General features: G+C 46.5%; 1 protein-coding gene across 1 annotated transcript in view; it reads left to right on the plus strand.

Moving 5' to 3' along the window:
* The window catches only part of LOC139747605 (uncharacterized), a 50,938-nt gene that overhangs the window by 17,358 nt on the left and 16,197 nt on the right, over positions 1-17,383 (plus strand). Inside the window, exons 6-10 of the mRNA XM_071660080.1 lie at positions 8,494-8,512; positions 8,971-9,180; positions 11,186-11,291; positions 11,907-12,034; positions 15,390-15,582. Of these exons, the coding sequence (XP_071516181.1) occupies positions 8,494-8,512; positions 8,971-9,180; positions 11,186-11,291; positions 11,907-12,034; positions 15,390-15,582 (656 nt within the window). The remainder of the gene's footprint in view (positions 1-8,493; positions 8,513-8,970; positions 9,181-11,185; positions 11,292-11,906; positions 12,035-15,389; positions 15,583-17,383) is intronic.

A 17,383-nucleotide genomic window follows, 5' to 3' on the forward strand; every position in this document is an offset into this window, starting at 1 on the left:
AGGCAACACAACCTTACCATAAGGTAAGCAGGCAACACAACCTTACCATAAGGTAAGCAGGCAGTACAACCTGACCATAAGGTAAGCAGGCAACACAACCTTACCATAAGGTAAGCAGGCAACACAACCTGACCATAAGGTAAGCAGGCAGTACAACGTGACCATATTACCGTCATTTCAGTTGGATGACAAGACCTCTGTTTGTGAATGACCTGGATGCACGTACCCACGTGGATGCACGTACCCACCTGGATGCACGTACCCACCTGGATGCACGTACCCACCTGGATGCACGTACCCACCTGGGTGCACGTACCAACCTGGATGCACGTACCCACCTGGATGCACGTACCCACCTGGATGCACGTACCCACCTGGATGCACGTACCCACGTGGATGCACGTACCCACGTGGTGCAATGTTTACCTAAACACATTTAGTAAAACATCGTCCCATACCAGGGCTAAGGTCCTGACTGCAGGGATGTGTAAAGGTCACTTCACTTGCCATGTTATGGGTGAAGAGTTGTTTATATTTCATGATTCATGTTTAATATAGAGAAGCTTCGTGTGCCAATGTTCTCATCTTTTTCTTTAAAATCGAATGAAAATCAACTAATGATGATGTGAGTGAAACATACTCCCACATGGAATACACTGACGCGTCTTATGATGAAGGATGAATAATAGCACCAACAGAACACATCTCAGCGAATCCTCAGGTTCAGAGAATGACATGCGCTGATCTACTCTTCATGTTTCACTCAACAGATTTTTAATTTTCTTTTTGTGTTACATAAATGTTGGAGGCAGAATATCTGTACAACATACGTGAGCCATGACTCTCAAGAATGAGTATGAATGGTACTTGTTATCCTGTTTTTATCTATTATCACCTCTGATGTCAACACTTCCACTAGAGTTACGTCTCATATCAAATTCCTGAATAATATCAGTCATGAATGAATGACTGTGAATAACATCATAATTATCAGAAGCCACACAACGTTAACAATTGGACGTCGTCGACTCGTCCCGCTGACCACATCATCAAGTTTGGTCTTCATGTGTTCAGTACGTCATCCACGAAGACTGAACCATCCATGTTGTTTGTGAGGTGACCACAACACACACACACACACACAACACATCCTCGTAACACACAACTTGCGTCACACATTGTCATACAGAGTACCCAAGGCGTCCTCGTTTGCATCTCAAAATATGATATACGACCCTCAGAATATGACCTTCAGTGAGACAAAACGAGAAGGAGGTCATCGTTCTCATATACGAGGTCATCATATATAGCTGTTCAGAAATCATGTTATATATGTGGCTATAAACGTCTCTTCCTGCAGGAGTCAGGTGTGTTACACCTGTGTGTAGCGGGATACGAATTGCTGGCTGGCTGGGGGTAGCTGCTCCCTCTGTGTTAGAGGAGAACTTTTGATGTAAACAAACACACAAATATAATTCTCTTCTGTTTGTTTATCTAAAGTGATTCTTAAAGAAACTGTTGACGTTCGTTCAATGTTGGATTGCCATTCTGAACATTACTGTTAAGGTGGAACTGTCAAGGTGGAACTGTCAAGGTGGAACAGTCAAGGTGGAATTCAACAAATGAGACTCAGAGGTAAGAAGTCTGGAGTATTCTCATGATATTAACTTTCCTGTTGTACATCTTGCCTTCAAGCAGCCAAGGTCAGCGTTCATAATGGCAAGATGCGAGCGGTAAAGGTAATCCTAGCCTTACATCCTGGTTGCTGGAGGTTCATACTTGGCAATCATAACACAAGCGTTTCTGAATAGCGTTGTCTTCACCTCCTCCTCCTCCGCCCTGCAGTCAAGCTCTGTGCTCTGCCTGTGTAGAGAGGACGGTGGTGTCATATTGCCATCTGACTCTCACGTGAGGACCCAGGCCAGATACAAGGGTTACATAAATATGCTTCTCATTTTCTTTGCAGCTGTTACAGCTTCAAACACGTAGTATGGTTGGCCTGCTTGCCAAGTATTGCTATGGAGGGCGACGCTTGTGATTCAGCAATTGTTCCATTTTCTTCAACAAAATTTTTGTCATACAAGTTTCCTTTGCATGAATCTATTGATAGACTCCTTATAGTGTCGTGGCACTGTCCTGGTAGTGACACAGTCCTGGTACTGACACTGTCCTGGTAGTGACACAGTCCTGTTACTGATACTCTCCTGGTAGTGACAGTTCTGGTACTGACACTGTCCTGGTAGTGACGCTGTCTTGGTAGTGACACTGTCTTGGTAGTGACGCAATTCTGGTAGTGACACTGTCCTGGTAGTGACACTGTCTTGGTAGTGACGCAATTCTGGTAGTGACACTGTCCTGGTAGTGACACTGTCTTGGTAGTGACACAGTTCTGGTAGTGACACTGTCCTGGTAGTGACACTGTCTTGGTAGTGACACAGTTCTGGTAGTGACACTGTCCTGGTAGTGACACTGTCCTGGCAGTGACAGTTCTGATAGTGACACTGTGGTGGTAGTAACACTGTCCTGGTAGTGACACTGTCCTGGCAGTGACAGTTCTGATAATGACACTGTCGTGGTAGTGACACAATTTTGGTAATGACAGTCCTGGTAGTGAGAGTGTCCTGGCAGTGAGAGTGTCCTGGTCGTGAGAGTGTCCTGGTAGTGAGAGTGTGCTGGTAGTGAGAGTGTCCTGGTAGTGAGAGTGTCCTGGTAGTGAGAGTGTCCTGGTAGTGAGAGTGTCCTGGTAGTGAGTGTGTCCTGGTAGTGAGAGTGTGCTGGTAGTGAGAGTGTCCTGGTAGTGAGAGTGTCCTGGTAGTGAGAGTGTCCTGGTAGTGAGAGTGTCCTGGTAGTGAGAGTGTCCTGGTAGTGAGAGTGTCCTGGTAGTGAGAGTGTCCTGGTAGTGAGAGTGTCCTGGTAGTGAGAGTGTCTGGTAGTGAGAGTGTCCTGGTAGTGAGAGTGTCCTGGTAGTGAGAGTGTCCTGGTAGTGAGAGTGTCCTGGTAGTGAGAGTGTCCTGGTAGTGAGAGTGTCCTGGTAGTGAGAGTGTCCTGGTAGTGAGAGTGTCCTGGTAGTGAGAGTGTCCTGGTAGTGAGAGTGTCTGGTAGTGAGAGTGTCCTGGTAGTGAGAGTGTCCTGGTAGTGAGAGTGTCCTGGTAGTGAGTGTGTCCTGGTAGTGAGAGTGTCCTGGTAGTGAGAGTGTCCTGGTAGTGAGAGTGTCCTGGTAGTGAGAGTGTCCTGGTAGTGAGTGTGTCCTGGTAGTGAGAGTGTCCTGGTAGTGAGTGTGTCCTGGTAGTGAGAGTGTCCTGGTAGTGAGAGTGTCCTGGTAGTGAGAGTGTCCTGGTAGTGAGAGTGTCCTGGTAGTGAGAGTGTCCTGGTAGTGAGAGTGTCCTGGTAGTGAGAGTGTCCTGGTAGTGAGAGTGTCCTGGTAGTGAGAGTGTCCTGGTAGTGAGTGTGTCCTGGTAGTGAGAGTGTCCTGGTAGTGAGAGTGTCCTGGTAGTGAGAGTGTCCTGGTAGTGAGAGTGTCCTGGTAGTGAGAGTGTCCTGGTAGTGAGAGTGTCCTGGTAGTGAGAGTGTCCTGGTAGTGAGAGTGTCCTGGTAGTGAGAGTGTCCTGGTAGTGAGAGTGTCCTGGTAGTGAGAGTGTCCTGGTAGTGAGAGTGTCCTGGTAGTGAGAGTGTCCTGGTAGTGAGAGTGTCCTGGTAGTGAGAGTGTCCTGGTAGTGAGAGTGTCCTGGTAGTGAGAGTGTCCTGGTAGTGAGTGTGTCCTGGTAGTGAGAGTGTCCTGGTAGTGAGAGTGTCCTGGTAGTGAGTGTGTCCTGGTAGTGAGAGTGTCCTGGTAGTGAGAGTGTCCTGGTAGTGAGAGTGTCCTGGTAGTGAGTGTGTCCTGGTAGTGAGAGTGTCCTGGTAGTGAGTGTGTCCTGGTAGTGAGAGTGTCCTGGTAGTGAGAGTGTCCTGGTAGTGAGTGTGTCCTGGTAGTGAGTGTGTCCTGGTAGTGAGAGTGTCCTGGTAGTGAGTGTGTCCTGGTAGTGAGAGTGTCCTGGTAGTGAGAGTGTCCTGGTAGTGAGTGTGTCCTGGTAGTGAGAGTGTCCTGGTAGTGAGAGTGTCCTGGTAGTGAGTGTGTCCTGGTAGTGAGAGTGTCCTGGTAGTGAGAGTGTCCTGGTAGTGAGAGTGTCCTGGTAGTGAGAGTGTCCTGGTAGTGAGAGTGTCCTGGTAGTGAGAGTGTCCTGGTAGTGAGTGTGTCCTGGTAGTGAGAGTGTCCTGGTAGTGAGAGTGTCCTGGTAGTGAGTGTGTCCTGGTAGTGAGAGTGTCCTGGTAGTGAGAGTGTCCTGGTAGTGAGAGTGTCCTGGTAGTGAGTGTGTCCTGGTAGTGAGAGTGTCCTGGTAGTGAGTGTGTCCTGGTAGTGAGAGTGTCCTGGTAGTGAGAGTGTCCTGGTAGTGAGAGTGTCCTGGTAGTGAGAGTGTCCTGGTAGTGAGAGTGTCCTGGTAGTGAGAGTGTCCTGGTAGTGAGAGTGTCCTGGTAGTGAGTGTGTCCTGGTAGTGAGTGTGTCCTGGTAGTGAGAGTGTCCTGGTAGTGAGAGTGTCCTGGTAGTGAGAGTGTCTGGTAGTGAGAGTGTCCTGGTAGTGAGAGTGTCCTGGTAGTGAGAGTGTCCTGGTAGTGAGTGTGTCCTGGTAGTGAGAGTGTCCTGGTAGTGAGAGTGTCCTGGTAGTGAGAGTGTCCTGGTAGTGAGAGTGTCCTGGTAGTGAGAGTGTCTGGTAGTGAGAGTGTCCTGGTAGTGAGAGTGTCCTGGTAGTGAGTGTGTCCTGGTAGTGAGAGTGTCCTGGTAGTGAGTGTGCCTGGTAGTGAGAGTGTCCTGGTAGTGAGAGTGTCCTGGTAGTGAGAGTGTCCTGGTAGTGAGAGTGTCCTGGTAGTGAGGTGTCTGGTAGTGAGAGTGTCCTGGTAGTGAGGTGTCTGGTAGTGAGAGTGTCCTGGTAGTGAGAGTGTCCTGGTAGTGAGAGTGTCCTGGTAGTGAGAGTGTCCTGGTAGTGAGAGTGTCCTGGTAGTGAGAGTGTCTGGTAGTGAAGAGTGTCCTGGTAGTGAGAGTGTCCTGGTAGTGAGTGTGTCCTGGTAGTGAGAGTGTCCTGGTAGTGAGAGTGTCCTGGTAGTGAGTGTGTCCTGGTAGTGAGAGTGTCTGGTAGTGTGAGTGTCTGGTAGTGAGAGTGTCCTGGTAGTGAGAGTGTCCTGGTAGTGAGGGTGTCCTGGTAGTGAGAGTGCCTGGTAGTGAGAGTGTGCTGGTAGTGAGAGTGTCCTGGTAGTGAGGTGTCCTGGGGAGGGTTTTGGGGGGGGGGGGTTTGGGGGTGTTTGGGGAAATGGGGTTTGGGGGGGGTGGGGGGGGGGTTTTTGGGGGGGGGTTTGGGGTTTTTTTTTTGGGGGAAAAAAGGGGGGGGGGGTGTCCTGGTAGTGAGTGTGTCCTGGTTTGGGGGGGGTTTTGGGGGGGGGGGGAAAAGGGGGGGTTGGGGTTTTTGGAAATTTTTTTTGGGGGGTTTTTTAAATTTTTTTTTTTGGGGGTTTTTCTTTTGGGGGGTGGGGTTTTTTTTTTTCCCCGGGGGGGGGGGGGAGGGTTTTAAAAAATTTTTTGGGGGGGTGGGCCCGGATTTTTGGGGGGAAAAAGGGGGGGGGAAAAACCCCTTTTTTTTTTTTTTTTTTGGGGCCTTTATTTTTTTTTCCCCCCCCGGGGGGGGGTTTTTTTTTAAAACCCCTTTTTTTTCCCCCCGGAAAACCCCCCTTTTTTTTGGGGGCCGGGGGGGGGAAAAAAATTTAATTTTCCCGGGGGGTTTTTTCCCTTTTTGGGGGCCCAAAAAATTTTTGGGTTGGGGGGTTTTTTTTTTGGGGGTTTGGGGGGGGTTTTTTGGGGGGGGGGGGGGAAAAAAAAATTTTTTTTTTGGGGGTTTTTTTTTTTTTTTTTTGGGGGGGGGAAAAATGTAGGTTTTTTTGGGTTTTTGGGGGGGAAAAGGGGGTTTTTTGGGAAAAAGGGGGGTGGGGGGGAAAAAAAGGGTTTTTAAAAATTTTTTTGGGGGTTTCCTTTTGGGGGGGGTTTGGAGGGGTTGGGGGGGCCCCGGGAAAAAAAAAATTTTTGGGTTTTGGGGGGGGGGGTTTTTTTGGGTTCCGGGGAAAACCTTTTTTTCCCCCCCACCCTTTTTTTGGGGGGTTTGGGTTTTTTTTGTGCCCCCAAAAAAGTTTTTTTTGGTTAAAATTTGGGTTTTTTTGGGAAACCCCCCCCAAAAACCCGGAAAAGGGGGGGTTTTTTTTTTGGGCCCAAAAAAAATTTTTTTTTTTTTGGGGGGGGAAGAGGGCCCCCCTTTGGGGTTCCCCCCGGGGGGTTTGGGGGGGGGGGGGGGGGGGTCTTTTTTTGGGGGCCTTTTTCCCCCTTTTTTTTGGCCCAATTTTCCCGGGGGGGTTTTTTTTCCGGGGGGGTTTTAATTTTAAAAGGGGGGGGTTTTTTTGTTTTGGGGGGGGTTTTTTTTTTCCCGGTTTTTCGGTTTAGGGCCCCCTTTTTTAAAATTTTTTTTGGGGGGAAAAATTTTTTTTTTAAAAAAACCCCCGGGGTTTTTTGGGGGTTTTTTGGGCCCCTTTTTAAAAAAACCCCTTTTTGAAGGGGTAAAATTTTTTTTTTTGGGGGGCCCCCCGGGGGGGGGGAAAAAAAAGGGGGTTTTTTTGGGGGGTTTTTTTTCCGGGTTCCGGGGGAAAAAAACCCCCTTTAAAGGGTTTTTTGGGGGGGGTTTTTGGGTTTTTTTTTTCCCCTTAAAGGGGTTTGGCCGGGGGGTTTAAAAAAAAAGGGGCCCCCCCGGGGGGGGTTTTAAAATTTTAAAAAAAAAGGGGGGGGGTTTTTTGGGGGGGGTTTTAAAATTTTTTTTTTTTAAAAAAAAAAGGGGGTTGGGGGCCCGGGGGGGTTTTTTTCCCCCTTTTTTTCCTTTTTGGGGGGTTTTTTGGGGGGAAAAGGGGGGGAAACCCCCCCGGGGGGGGGTTTTTTTGGGGGGGGGTTTTTTTTTGGGGGGGTTTTCCCCAAGGGTTTTTGGGGGTTTTTGGGTTTTTTGGGCCTAGTGTGTGTGTGTGTGTGTGTGTGTGTGTATCATTTCAGTTACCCAGGTTACTCGCTATCAGATATCAGCAATCATCGTTTAATACGAAGTCTTTCTTTTGAGTTTGGTAAATGATGAAGTTAAATGTTGGTCTTTGCTAAACTAACTTCTTAACCTGCTGAATCTTGTGTGATGTTGTTATCAAATTACTTATCATCATTACACAATATTATAACCCGCTCTCATGATCTAGTACACGATACTGTTCTTAAAGAATTCGCGCCAAAATATAGCCAGGCTCATACAGAATATAGCCGGGCTCATATAGAATATAGCCAGGCTCATACAGAATATAGCCGGGCTCATACAGAATATAGCCAGGCTCATACAGAATATAGCCAGGCTCATACAGAATATAGCCGAGCTCATATAGAATATAGCCTGGCTCATACAAAATATAACCGGGCTCATATAGAATATAGCCTGGCTCATATAGAATATAGTTTATACATTCATACGGAATATAGAATCAGGATGTGTTGAGTGGGTCACTTATACAATGTAGGAAACTATACCTGGCAACACACGAGGTTTTGTGTTGCATCTTCAGTGAGTCGTGTTTGTGATGGCACACCAGCGCATAGAAATCTGGCCTACTCACAAAACATATACCATTGGTTGGGTTTAAGTTGGGTATGTTTGAATGTTGAGCTTTTAACACTTAACTGGTTGTGTCTTGAAGAGAACACGAGAGATCGTTTTTGATTGTGCGTCCATGCACAATGAACTGTGGACGTGATCATTGTGTTATAATCTCTCATAGATATAATGAAAGTTGTTACAACAGACCATGACCTAATGATGAAAGTGTTGTTGTCTACCTGCACGATGACGGTAGAGTACACATAATGATGGTTTCTGACCCAAACTTAACCCGGCTCCTCCTCATGGTATACGGAACTCGGTCCTTCACACGTCACAACTTCATATGTGCAAGAACCTGCAAGCAATGTAGTCTTCCTACTGTAAAGCCGCTTACCTGGCGCGACAACGACAGTCATAGTAACACAATGAGAAATCAATTTCACTTACCAAAGGAGAATATTACCTTCCTCTGACATAACCTTACTCACGTGAAGACTGACCAAGGTATTTCTTGATAAAAAGAATGAAACTTCTGCTCTAGTTAGAGAGAGAGAGAGAGAGAGAGAGAGAGAGAGAGAGAGAGAGAGAGAGAGAGAGAGAGAGAGAGAGAGAGAGAGAGAGAGAGAGAGAGAGAGAGAGAGAGAGAGAGAGAGAGAGAGAGAGAGAGAGAGAGAGAGAATGTTATATGCACTAGTATTGTCACTGTTGTATCAGAGTCTGCACACTAAGCTGATCCTCTAACATATACGAACTTCACCTTCTCAAGTCAGGAGAGGAGATAATTGATGTCTGATGTAAGTTTTGGGATGTATTGACAGGTGATTTTAAAGATGAAACAACTGTCATAATATGAAAAGAAAATTATTCTTACTTCGTCTGCACAATTTTGTTGACGTATTTTCTCGAGCAGACTTCAGCATATCCACTGTCTGTCACCTCTAAGATGAGTAATAAACTTTACAACTACATATCCTCCATGTCTTCCTCTGTGAATACAACATCTACAACTCAGCTTCTCTGTTACCAGCTTATAAGATATTCAATCTAATTGCTGTTTCTTCCCTTCATACCTTCGGGTCAATCATGTGTCCAGAGTGAATGTTTAGGTTTCTCATTCTTTCACTGACTAGTAATCAAATGCTTTGATCCAAGATACTTAAAGAGTGCGTTGCTTGTGTTAGAACCACTTACCTTAGATGTGGTAAAACATAAACAATACAGCCGATAATAAATAAGACATATTATAATCTTAGTAAAATCTCATATTTTCTGACAGAATATTTACACTGCTGACTGCATCATGGGATACACCAAGGAGGTTCATTTCTCGTGTGACTCTTCTCTTTCCTACGCAGGACGTCTTCGGGGAGTCCATCATTGACACCAATGCCTCCCGGTCCATGGTCTTCCTCATAGCCCAAACTCTGGACGCAGCCACCAAGAACAATGACTGGAGCATCCACTCAGACCTCAGTGTTGTGCCCAGGTTGGAGAATGTTAACTTCACAAAATACGGCTTGTAACTTTGCATGTACAGTCTACTATATGTGAACTTCTTATTTGGGTAGAGGACAATGAAGCAATGAAGTAGCTACCACCTCATGTAACCACATATACCAGACTTAAGAGCCTCCAGTTCTGGCATATGAACACATGTTTACATACGTCTGCCATATGAACACATGTTTACATACGTCAGTCATGCTTGAGAAGTCCCCTCCACACGAGCCGTCACTTACATTCATCTCAGAATCTGTCATCCTCAGTGCATTGTTTCACTTCCTGAATCACTCGTTTGATGCTTGTTGGCTGGTTAACTGGTTGGCTGGTTAACTGGTTGGCTGCTTAACTGGTTGGCTGGTTGACTGGTTGACTGGTTGGATGGCTGGCTGGTTGGCTGGTTGGCTGGCTGGCTGGTTAACTGGTTGGGTGGTTGGCTGGTTAACTGGTTAACTGGTTGGCTGGTTAACTGGTTGGCTGTTTGTATGGCTGGCTGGTTAACTGGTTGGCTGGTTATCTGGTAAGCTGGTTAACTGGTTGGCTGGTTGGCTGACTGGCTGGTTAATTGGTGGCTGGTTAATTGGTTAACTGGTTAACTGATTGGCTGGTTGGCTGGCAGGCTGGTTAATTGGTTGGCTGGTTAACTGGTTAGCTGGTTAACTGGTTGGCTGGTTGGCTGACTGGCAGGTTAAGTGGTTAGCTGATTAACTAGTTAGCTGGTTGACTGGTTGGCTGGTTAACTGGTTGACTGGTTGGCCGGCTGGTTATCTGGGCTTTACGTATGGACTGGAAGGATCATTTGGGCCGACAAGGTCAGGTTATAACAACCAACTGACAACTCTTGCTCGTGTGTTAATGACAACACTACGACCACATACGCTCTCACTCCTCACATTTCCGAGGCATCCACTCTCACTGTGTCATGACCAGTTACGACACACCTACGTGATGTGCCACCACTGTTGCTCTGCCTGCACGCTAGGTAACATTAGCACGTTGCACTGAGGAGGGGAAGACTCACGTACGTAGGATGGTCATGATGGACATCACCCACCCAGTACTCATCACATGTTATTATATATGTGACGAGGACTTTACCTGACATGAGCATTTAAGATGTGTAGAACCTTGGGTACTGTACTGACCCAGGTTTCCATCCCTTTGTGTTGTCTCGTTATCACAGAAAGTTTAGATATTGTTCAACTACTACTTCTTGTTCTCATTATTCGTCCACCTTCCTCCTTATGAACATTACTCTCTCCTCTCACCTTCCCACCTTCTCTACTGAGAGAAGAATGTTTATCATCTGACTCTTGCTAATGTCTACTTGGAAGACAACAAAAACATCCATGTGGTTAAGACTACCAGTACACACACACACACTGGCTCTGATCCTATCATGTTCTCTTCTACTTCCAGGACGGTCTACATACACTGGCTCTGATCCTATCATGTTCTCTTCTACTTCCAGGACGGTCTACATACACTGGCTCTGATCCTATAATGTCCTCTTCTACTTCCAGGACGGTCTACATACACTGGCTCTGATCCTATCATGTCCTCTTCTATTTCCAGGACGGCTTACATACACTGGCTCTGATCCTATCATGTCCTCTTCTATTTCCAGGACGACCTACATACACTGGCTCTGATCCTATCATCTCCTCTTCTACTTCCAGGACGGTCTACACACACTGGCTCTGATCCTATCATGTCCTCTTCTCCTTCCAGGACGGTCTACATACACTGGCTCTGATCCTATCATGTCCTCTTCTACTTCCAGGACGGTCTACATACACTGGCTCTGATCCTATCATGTCCTCTTCTACTTCCAGGACGGTCTACATACACTGGCTCTGATCCTATCATGTCCTCTTCTACTTCCAGGACGGTCTACATACACTGGCTCTGATCCTATCATCTCCTCTTCTACTTCCAGGACGGTCTACACACACTGGCTCTGATCCTATCATGTCCTCTTCTACTTCCAGGACGGCCTACGTACATTGGGTCTGGCAAATGAAATTTTTTGCATCCAAAAATGTTGGCGTTGTGGCGGATAAGATGTTACACGCCTGTGGTGGCTCTGGCTATAAGGTAAGTGTGGTAATGATCATTGTGTCTTGATTAATGAGGACGATTACACACACACACACACACACACACACACACACACACACACACACACACACACACACACAGTCTCCCTACCCAGCCTCAACCTAACATCACAAGGCAGGAACCAGGAATGAACCACTCTTACGTAGAGCTGACCGTCAGATGACTTGTTACCGTCATACACTGCCACCCTCATATACTGCTCATCTCAGAATGTCGTCATATAAGACCAGTAGATGACCAGATGTCGTCATATAAGACCAGTAGATGACTAGATGTCGTCATATAAGACCAGTAGATGACTAGATGTCGTCATATAAGACCAGTAGATGACTAGATGTCGTCATATAAGACCAGTAGATGACTAGATGTCGTCATATAAGACCAGTAGATGACTAAATGTCGTCATATAAGACCAGTAGATGACTAGATGTCGTCATATAAGACCAGTAGATGACTAGATGTCGTCATATAAGACCAGTAGATGACTAAATGTCGTCATATAAGACCAGTAGATGACTAGATGTCGTCATATAAGACCAGTACATGAGTAATTTGCATGTCTTAATCTACATATGAAACGTCTACCTGAAGACTGACCTTGGGTTGGAGCGACTCCTGCGGGATGGCAAGGCTGGCTGGGTCATGGCTCCAACCAACGAAATCCTGCGTAACTTGGTGGGGGTCACGGCTCTCACCGGCTTCACCTCACTCGACCTTTGGTAAGACAACACGAAATCTAATGTCGTATAATTTGTGGGAAAGACGTTGTATCATCATCATAGTTCACAAAATGATGAAACATTTATGCATTGTTGTATGATCTCTCTGTCTCCTGTTTTGAAGCAGTTAGGATCTTAGTCTACAGAAAACCTTCTGTGTTTTAAAAGGACATTTGAATTTACCTAAAAACTCACTCAATTAACGATAAGTTTTCATGGTTTTAAACTTATGAGGAATGGCCTACTCTTCCTCACCAGTTTGACCTTTACACATGACCAGGTTAAAGCTACTGATGATATACTCTGATGAACAGCATAAGAATATGATCACAAATGAAAGATACGGGAACATATCACAGTCATAACATGTAAGGTCAAGACGAACAATATGACTGTACCATGAGGAGTGGATACATGAGTACGACTGTACCATGAGGAGTTCATACAGAGTATAACTGTACCATGAGAAGTGGGTACATGAGTATGACTGTACCATGAGAAGTGGGTACATGAGTATGACTGTACCATGAGGAGTGGGTACATGAGTATGGCTGTACCATGAGGAGTTCATACATGAGTATGACTGTACCATGAGGAGTGGGTACATGAGTATGACTGTACCATGAGAAGTGGGTACATGAGCATGACTGTACCATGAGGAGTGGGTACATGAGTATGACTGTACCATGAGGAGTGGGTACATGTATCATGAGGAGTTCATACATGAGTACGACTGTACCATGAGGAGTTCATACATGAGTATGACTGTACCATGAAGAGTTCACACATGAGTATGACTGCACCATGAGGAGTGGATACATGAGTATGACTGTACCATGAGGAGTGGGTACATGAGTATGACTGTACCATGAGGAGTGGGTACATGTACCATGAGGAGTTCATACATGAGTACGACTGTACCATGAGGAGTTCATACATGAGTATGACTGTACCATGAGGAGTGGGTACATGATTATGACTGTACTATGAGGAGTGGGTACATGAGTATGACTGTACCATGAGGAGTTCATACAGAGTATAACTGTACCATGAGAAGTGGGTACATGAGTATGACTGCACCATGAGGAGTGGGTACATGAGTATGACTGTACCATGAGGAGTGGGTACATGAGTATGACTGTACCATGAGAAGTGGGTACATGAGTATGACTGTACCATGAGGAGTGGATACATGAGTATGGCTGTACCATGAGGAGTGGGTACATGAGTATGTCTGCAGTAATATGAAAGAAAATGGTGAGGGGGCTGTAGACTCGTGTGCTGAAAAAGGACTAGTGATTATGAATGCTTGGTTTATAAAGAGAGATATAAACATGTACACGTATGTGAGTTGGAGAGATGGTTAACCGACATTGTTGGATTACATGTTAATTGACAGGCGTGTAATAGAGAGACTCTTATATATGACTGTGCTGAGAGGGGCAGCTGGTGGGATGTCTGGTCACTGTCTTGTGGAAACGAAGGTGAAGATTTGTTGAGGTTTTCGAAAAAGAGGAAAGATTGTGAGTGAGATGAGAGGGATGAGAGGGGAGCGAGTGAGGAATGGGAGGTATTTAGGGAAGCAGTGATGGCATGTACAAGAGATGCTTGTGGTATGAGAAAGGTGGGAGGTGGGCAGATTAGAAAGGGTAGTGAGTGGTGGGATGAAGAAGTAAAGTTGTTAGTTAAAGAGAAAATAGAGGCGTTTGGATGATACTTACAAGGAAGGAGTGCATATGACCGGGAGAGGTATGAAAGAAAGCGGCAGGAGGTCAAGAGGATGATGCAAAGTTTAAATGAAAAAGAAGACAAATACGAGTATGAGTGAGTGTGCATCATGAGAGTTTAGGGAGAACAAAAAAAAAACTGTTTTTAGAAAGAAGGTTGATAGTAAACAAGAGAACAAATAGGATCATAGTGAAGGGGCAAATGGGGATTTTATGACAGGTAGTGGTGGAATGAGGAGATGGAGTGAGTATTTTGAAGGTTTGTTGAATGTGTTGATGACAGAGTGGCAGATGTGGGGTGTGTGGGTCAGGGTGTGTACCCTCCTCCTCTTGGCTACCCTCCTTCTCCTCATGGCTGCCCTCCTTCTCCTCATGGCTGCCCTCTCCTCCTCATGGCTGCCCTCCTCCTCCTCCTCCTCCTCATGGCTGCCCTCCTCCTCCTCATGGCTGCCCTCCTCCTCCTCATGGCTGCCCTCCTCCTCCTCCTCCTCGTGGCTGCCCTCCTCCTCCTCATGGCTGCCCTCCTCCTCCTCATGGCTGCCTTCCTCCTCCTCCTCATGGCTGCTCTCCTCCTCCTCATGGCTGCCCCCCTCCTCCTCTTGGCTGCCCTCCTCCTCCTCATGGCTGCCCTCCTCCTCCTCTTGGCTGCCCTCCTCCTCCTCCTCCTCATGGCTGCCCTCCTCCTCCTCATGGATGCCCTCCTCCTCCTCTTGGCTGCCCTCCTCCTCCTCATGGCTGCCCTCCTCCTCCTCTTGGCTGCCCCCTTCCTCCTCCTCCTCATGGCTGCCTTCCTCCTCCTCCTCATGGATGCCCTCCTCCTCCTCTTGGCTGCCCTCCTCCTCCTCATGGCTGCCTTCCTCCTCCTCTTGGCTGCCCTCCTCCTCCTCCTCCTCATGGCTGCCTTCCTCCTCCTCCTCATGGCTGCCTTCCTCCTCCTCCTCATGGCTGCCTTCCTCCTCCTCCTCATGGCTGCCTTCTCCTCCTCATGGCTGCCTTCCTCCTCCTCCTCATGGCTGCCTTCCTCCTCCTCCTCATGGCTGCCTCGTCCACCTTAAAAAGCCAAGCTTTACGGTCGTAATTTACTTTCTTCGTTCATGAGGAACCTCATGATCTATGGCATGTCTGTACGCGACTTTTTAATCTTACATAATTCTTCATTTGGAGACAATAAGTTCGTTTCTGTAATGCTTTACTGTTGTCCATTATCTGCAGTATAGTAAGATGCTAACTCGTTGCCCACTGGCTGATAATTCCCACTGCAATTCAAACTTATGAAATCATTAAGAAAATATCAACTTTTAAAAACAATACATGTAAAAGCCATTTACACTTGAGGTACTTCTTAGATGAGAGATATGTAGAGTATTGTGTGACAACTGAAACACGCTTAGTGTGTGATACGTGTAGCACACTTAGTGTGTGATACGTGTAGCACACTGAGTGTGTGATACGTGTAGCACACTTAGTGTGTGATACGTGTAGCACACTTAGTGTGTGATACGTGTAGCACACTTAGTGTGTGATACGTGTAGCACACTGAGTGTGTGATACGTGTAGCACACTGAGTGGTAAGGACACACAAGTTTCATGGTAGCGATGTATGATAATGTGGATGGTTCAACCACCAGGGAGGAGTCGACCAATGATCATGTAGTGCAGCAGCAGGTGAAGAAGATGTCACCAGAGCAGAAGGAGGCCCTGGCTAGGCAGCTCCTGGCGGAGGCTGCCCAGGAAGCAGAGGGCAGAGATGACCAACATTCATACCAAGACACTGACTTCAACAACCCATTCAACACAGCCCCACCAGCTGCCCTCACACAGGTCAGTTACCAGGAATACACGGCTCATCCCTGCTTCCCTCCCTCTCTCTCTCTCTCTCTCTCTCTCTCTCTCTCTCTCTCTCTCTCTCTCTCTCTCTCTCTCTCTCTCTCTCTCTCTACATACGTATTCGTTTATCAGTAATGCGTATGATACCCAGTGTATAGTGAACTGTACAAAATAGTCTTTTCACGTATGGTTCGAAATTCTCAGGAGAGGTACAGTGAACTAGACTGACAATAACTGGAACAAGAAGTGAGTAAAGACTCGAGGGTTGAGACTCCCTCATCTGTGGCAGAGGAGGCTCAGCAGTAGTGTTGACCTCACATTTAACAGTGCATTACACGTGCCACCTAAACAATGGATGGGGAAAATTGAGCACATTTCTAGTGCTGTTCCTGCGTTACCTCGCTGACGCAGGAAACGGCGAGAAAATATGAGATAAAGAAAGATTTAACTGTGGCTTGATCGACGTAGATAAAGAGATGATGATTCATGATACAAGCACTAGTCTGAGGGCTTCTGGCTGGACACAGAAGAAAAGTGAACAAAATATGTTTCCAGCCAGACATTACTTGATGCTTTCACTGTAACAAGATAATGGTAGTCAGGACAGACTAATGACGGTGTAAATAAACTCACCCTTCATTGATACGTGACCATCATCCTCTACTTCATCATCCAGCCCACTATTGTGAGATGCCATCTTGTTGTTGGGTAATGTGGTGACAAGTTTTCCTCCCAGGTTGGACAGTGGAAGTATCCTGCAGCTTCGTCTCCACGGTTCCTGTCTTACTATCTGAACCATCTACCCTGGATGATATACCTGTGTCTGTCTACTGTATCGCAACCACCGAGAACCCAGCTTCCTCTTCTCAACCTTTCATCCCAACGTCCAGTTCCTCCAAGGCTTCACTGTTAGTCCTAACAACTTCCAAGAGCCTACCAAATACGTCGCAGAACCAACAAGAACTGTACTGACCTTCATCCCTGGGAAATACAACGTATTAAAGATGATGGCAACTTAGAGAAACAACTGTATAGGATCCACCATTCATCAGATGATTAGCTGAGGGATCTAAACCCAAGCAACTGTATAGCAGAAGAGTTAGAGTGGATCTACAGCAAGCAACTCTACCTTCATCTGGAAGGGAAAATTTGCAAGAATCTCCTAGTGAGAGGGACCTCCGGGTTGACGGGGTGCAACGCCTTTCGCTTGAAATATCGTATCAGAGGAAACGTCAGAGAACGAAACAACATCACAGTCGCTACCAATATTGCTGGCGAGCACATGTACGTGGCCGATGTTTGAGACAACGCTGATCAAACATGTGAGTCTTACATGAGTTGACACATCAGGAGTTGGTTGGTTCCCTTACATATATAAACATGTAGAGTTGTCAGGGGCTAATATGTAGCAGCAAACTCGTAACTGAAGTAAGGAAAATGACGTACAGGGAGATGGATGTAGCTCCAGTGTTACCAATATAAGACAGAAGGACAAGGAAGACAAGACCCACATTCAAGATCGATTCAGTAATGTTGCAAAGAATTTTTCCTTCACATGAGAGACACATTCAGCGAACACAGCAAAGCAAGCCAGAGAGGATATAAGCAGCATATCCTCAGGAACAGGTTATCGAGCCATGAAAATAAGCAGTAAGCTTACAGCTGAGCAGTAAACTTACAGCTGAGCAGCAAGCTTACAGCTGAGCAGTAAACTTACAGCTGAGCAGCAAGCTTACAGCTGAGCAGTAAGCTTACAGTTGAGCGGGCACTGAAAGCCTTCATCAAGAACATTTCA

The sequence above is a fragment of the Panulirus ornatus genome, chromosome 69 (assembly GCF_036320965.1).
Source record: "Panulirus ornatus isolate Po-2019 chromosome 69, ASM3632096v1, whole genome shotgun sequence".
In the NCBI taxonomy this organism is placed as follows: domain Eukaryota; kingdom Metazoa; phylum Arthropoda; class Malacostraca; order Decapoda; family Palinuridae; genus Panulirus; species Panulirus ornatus.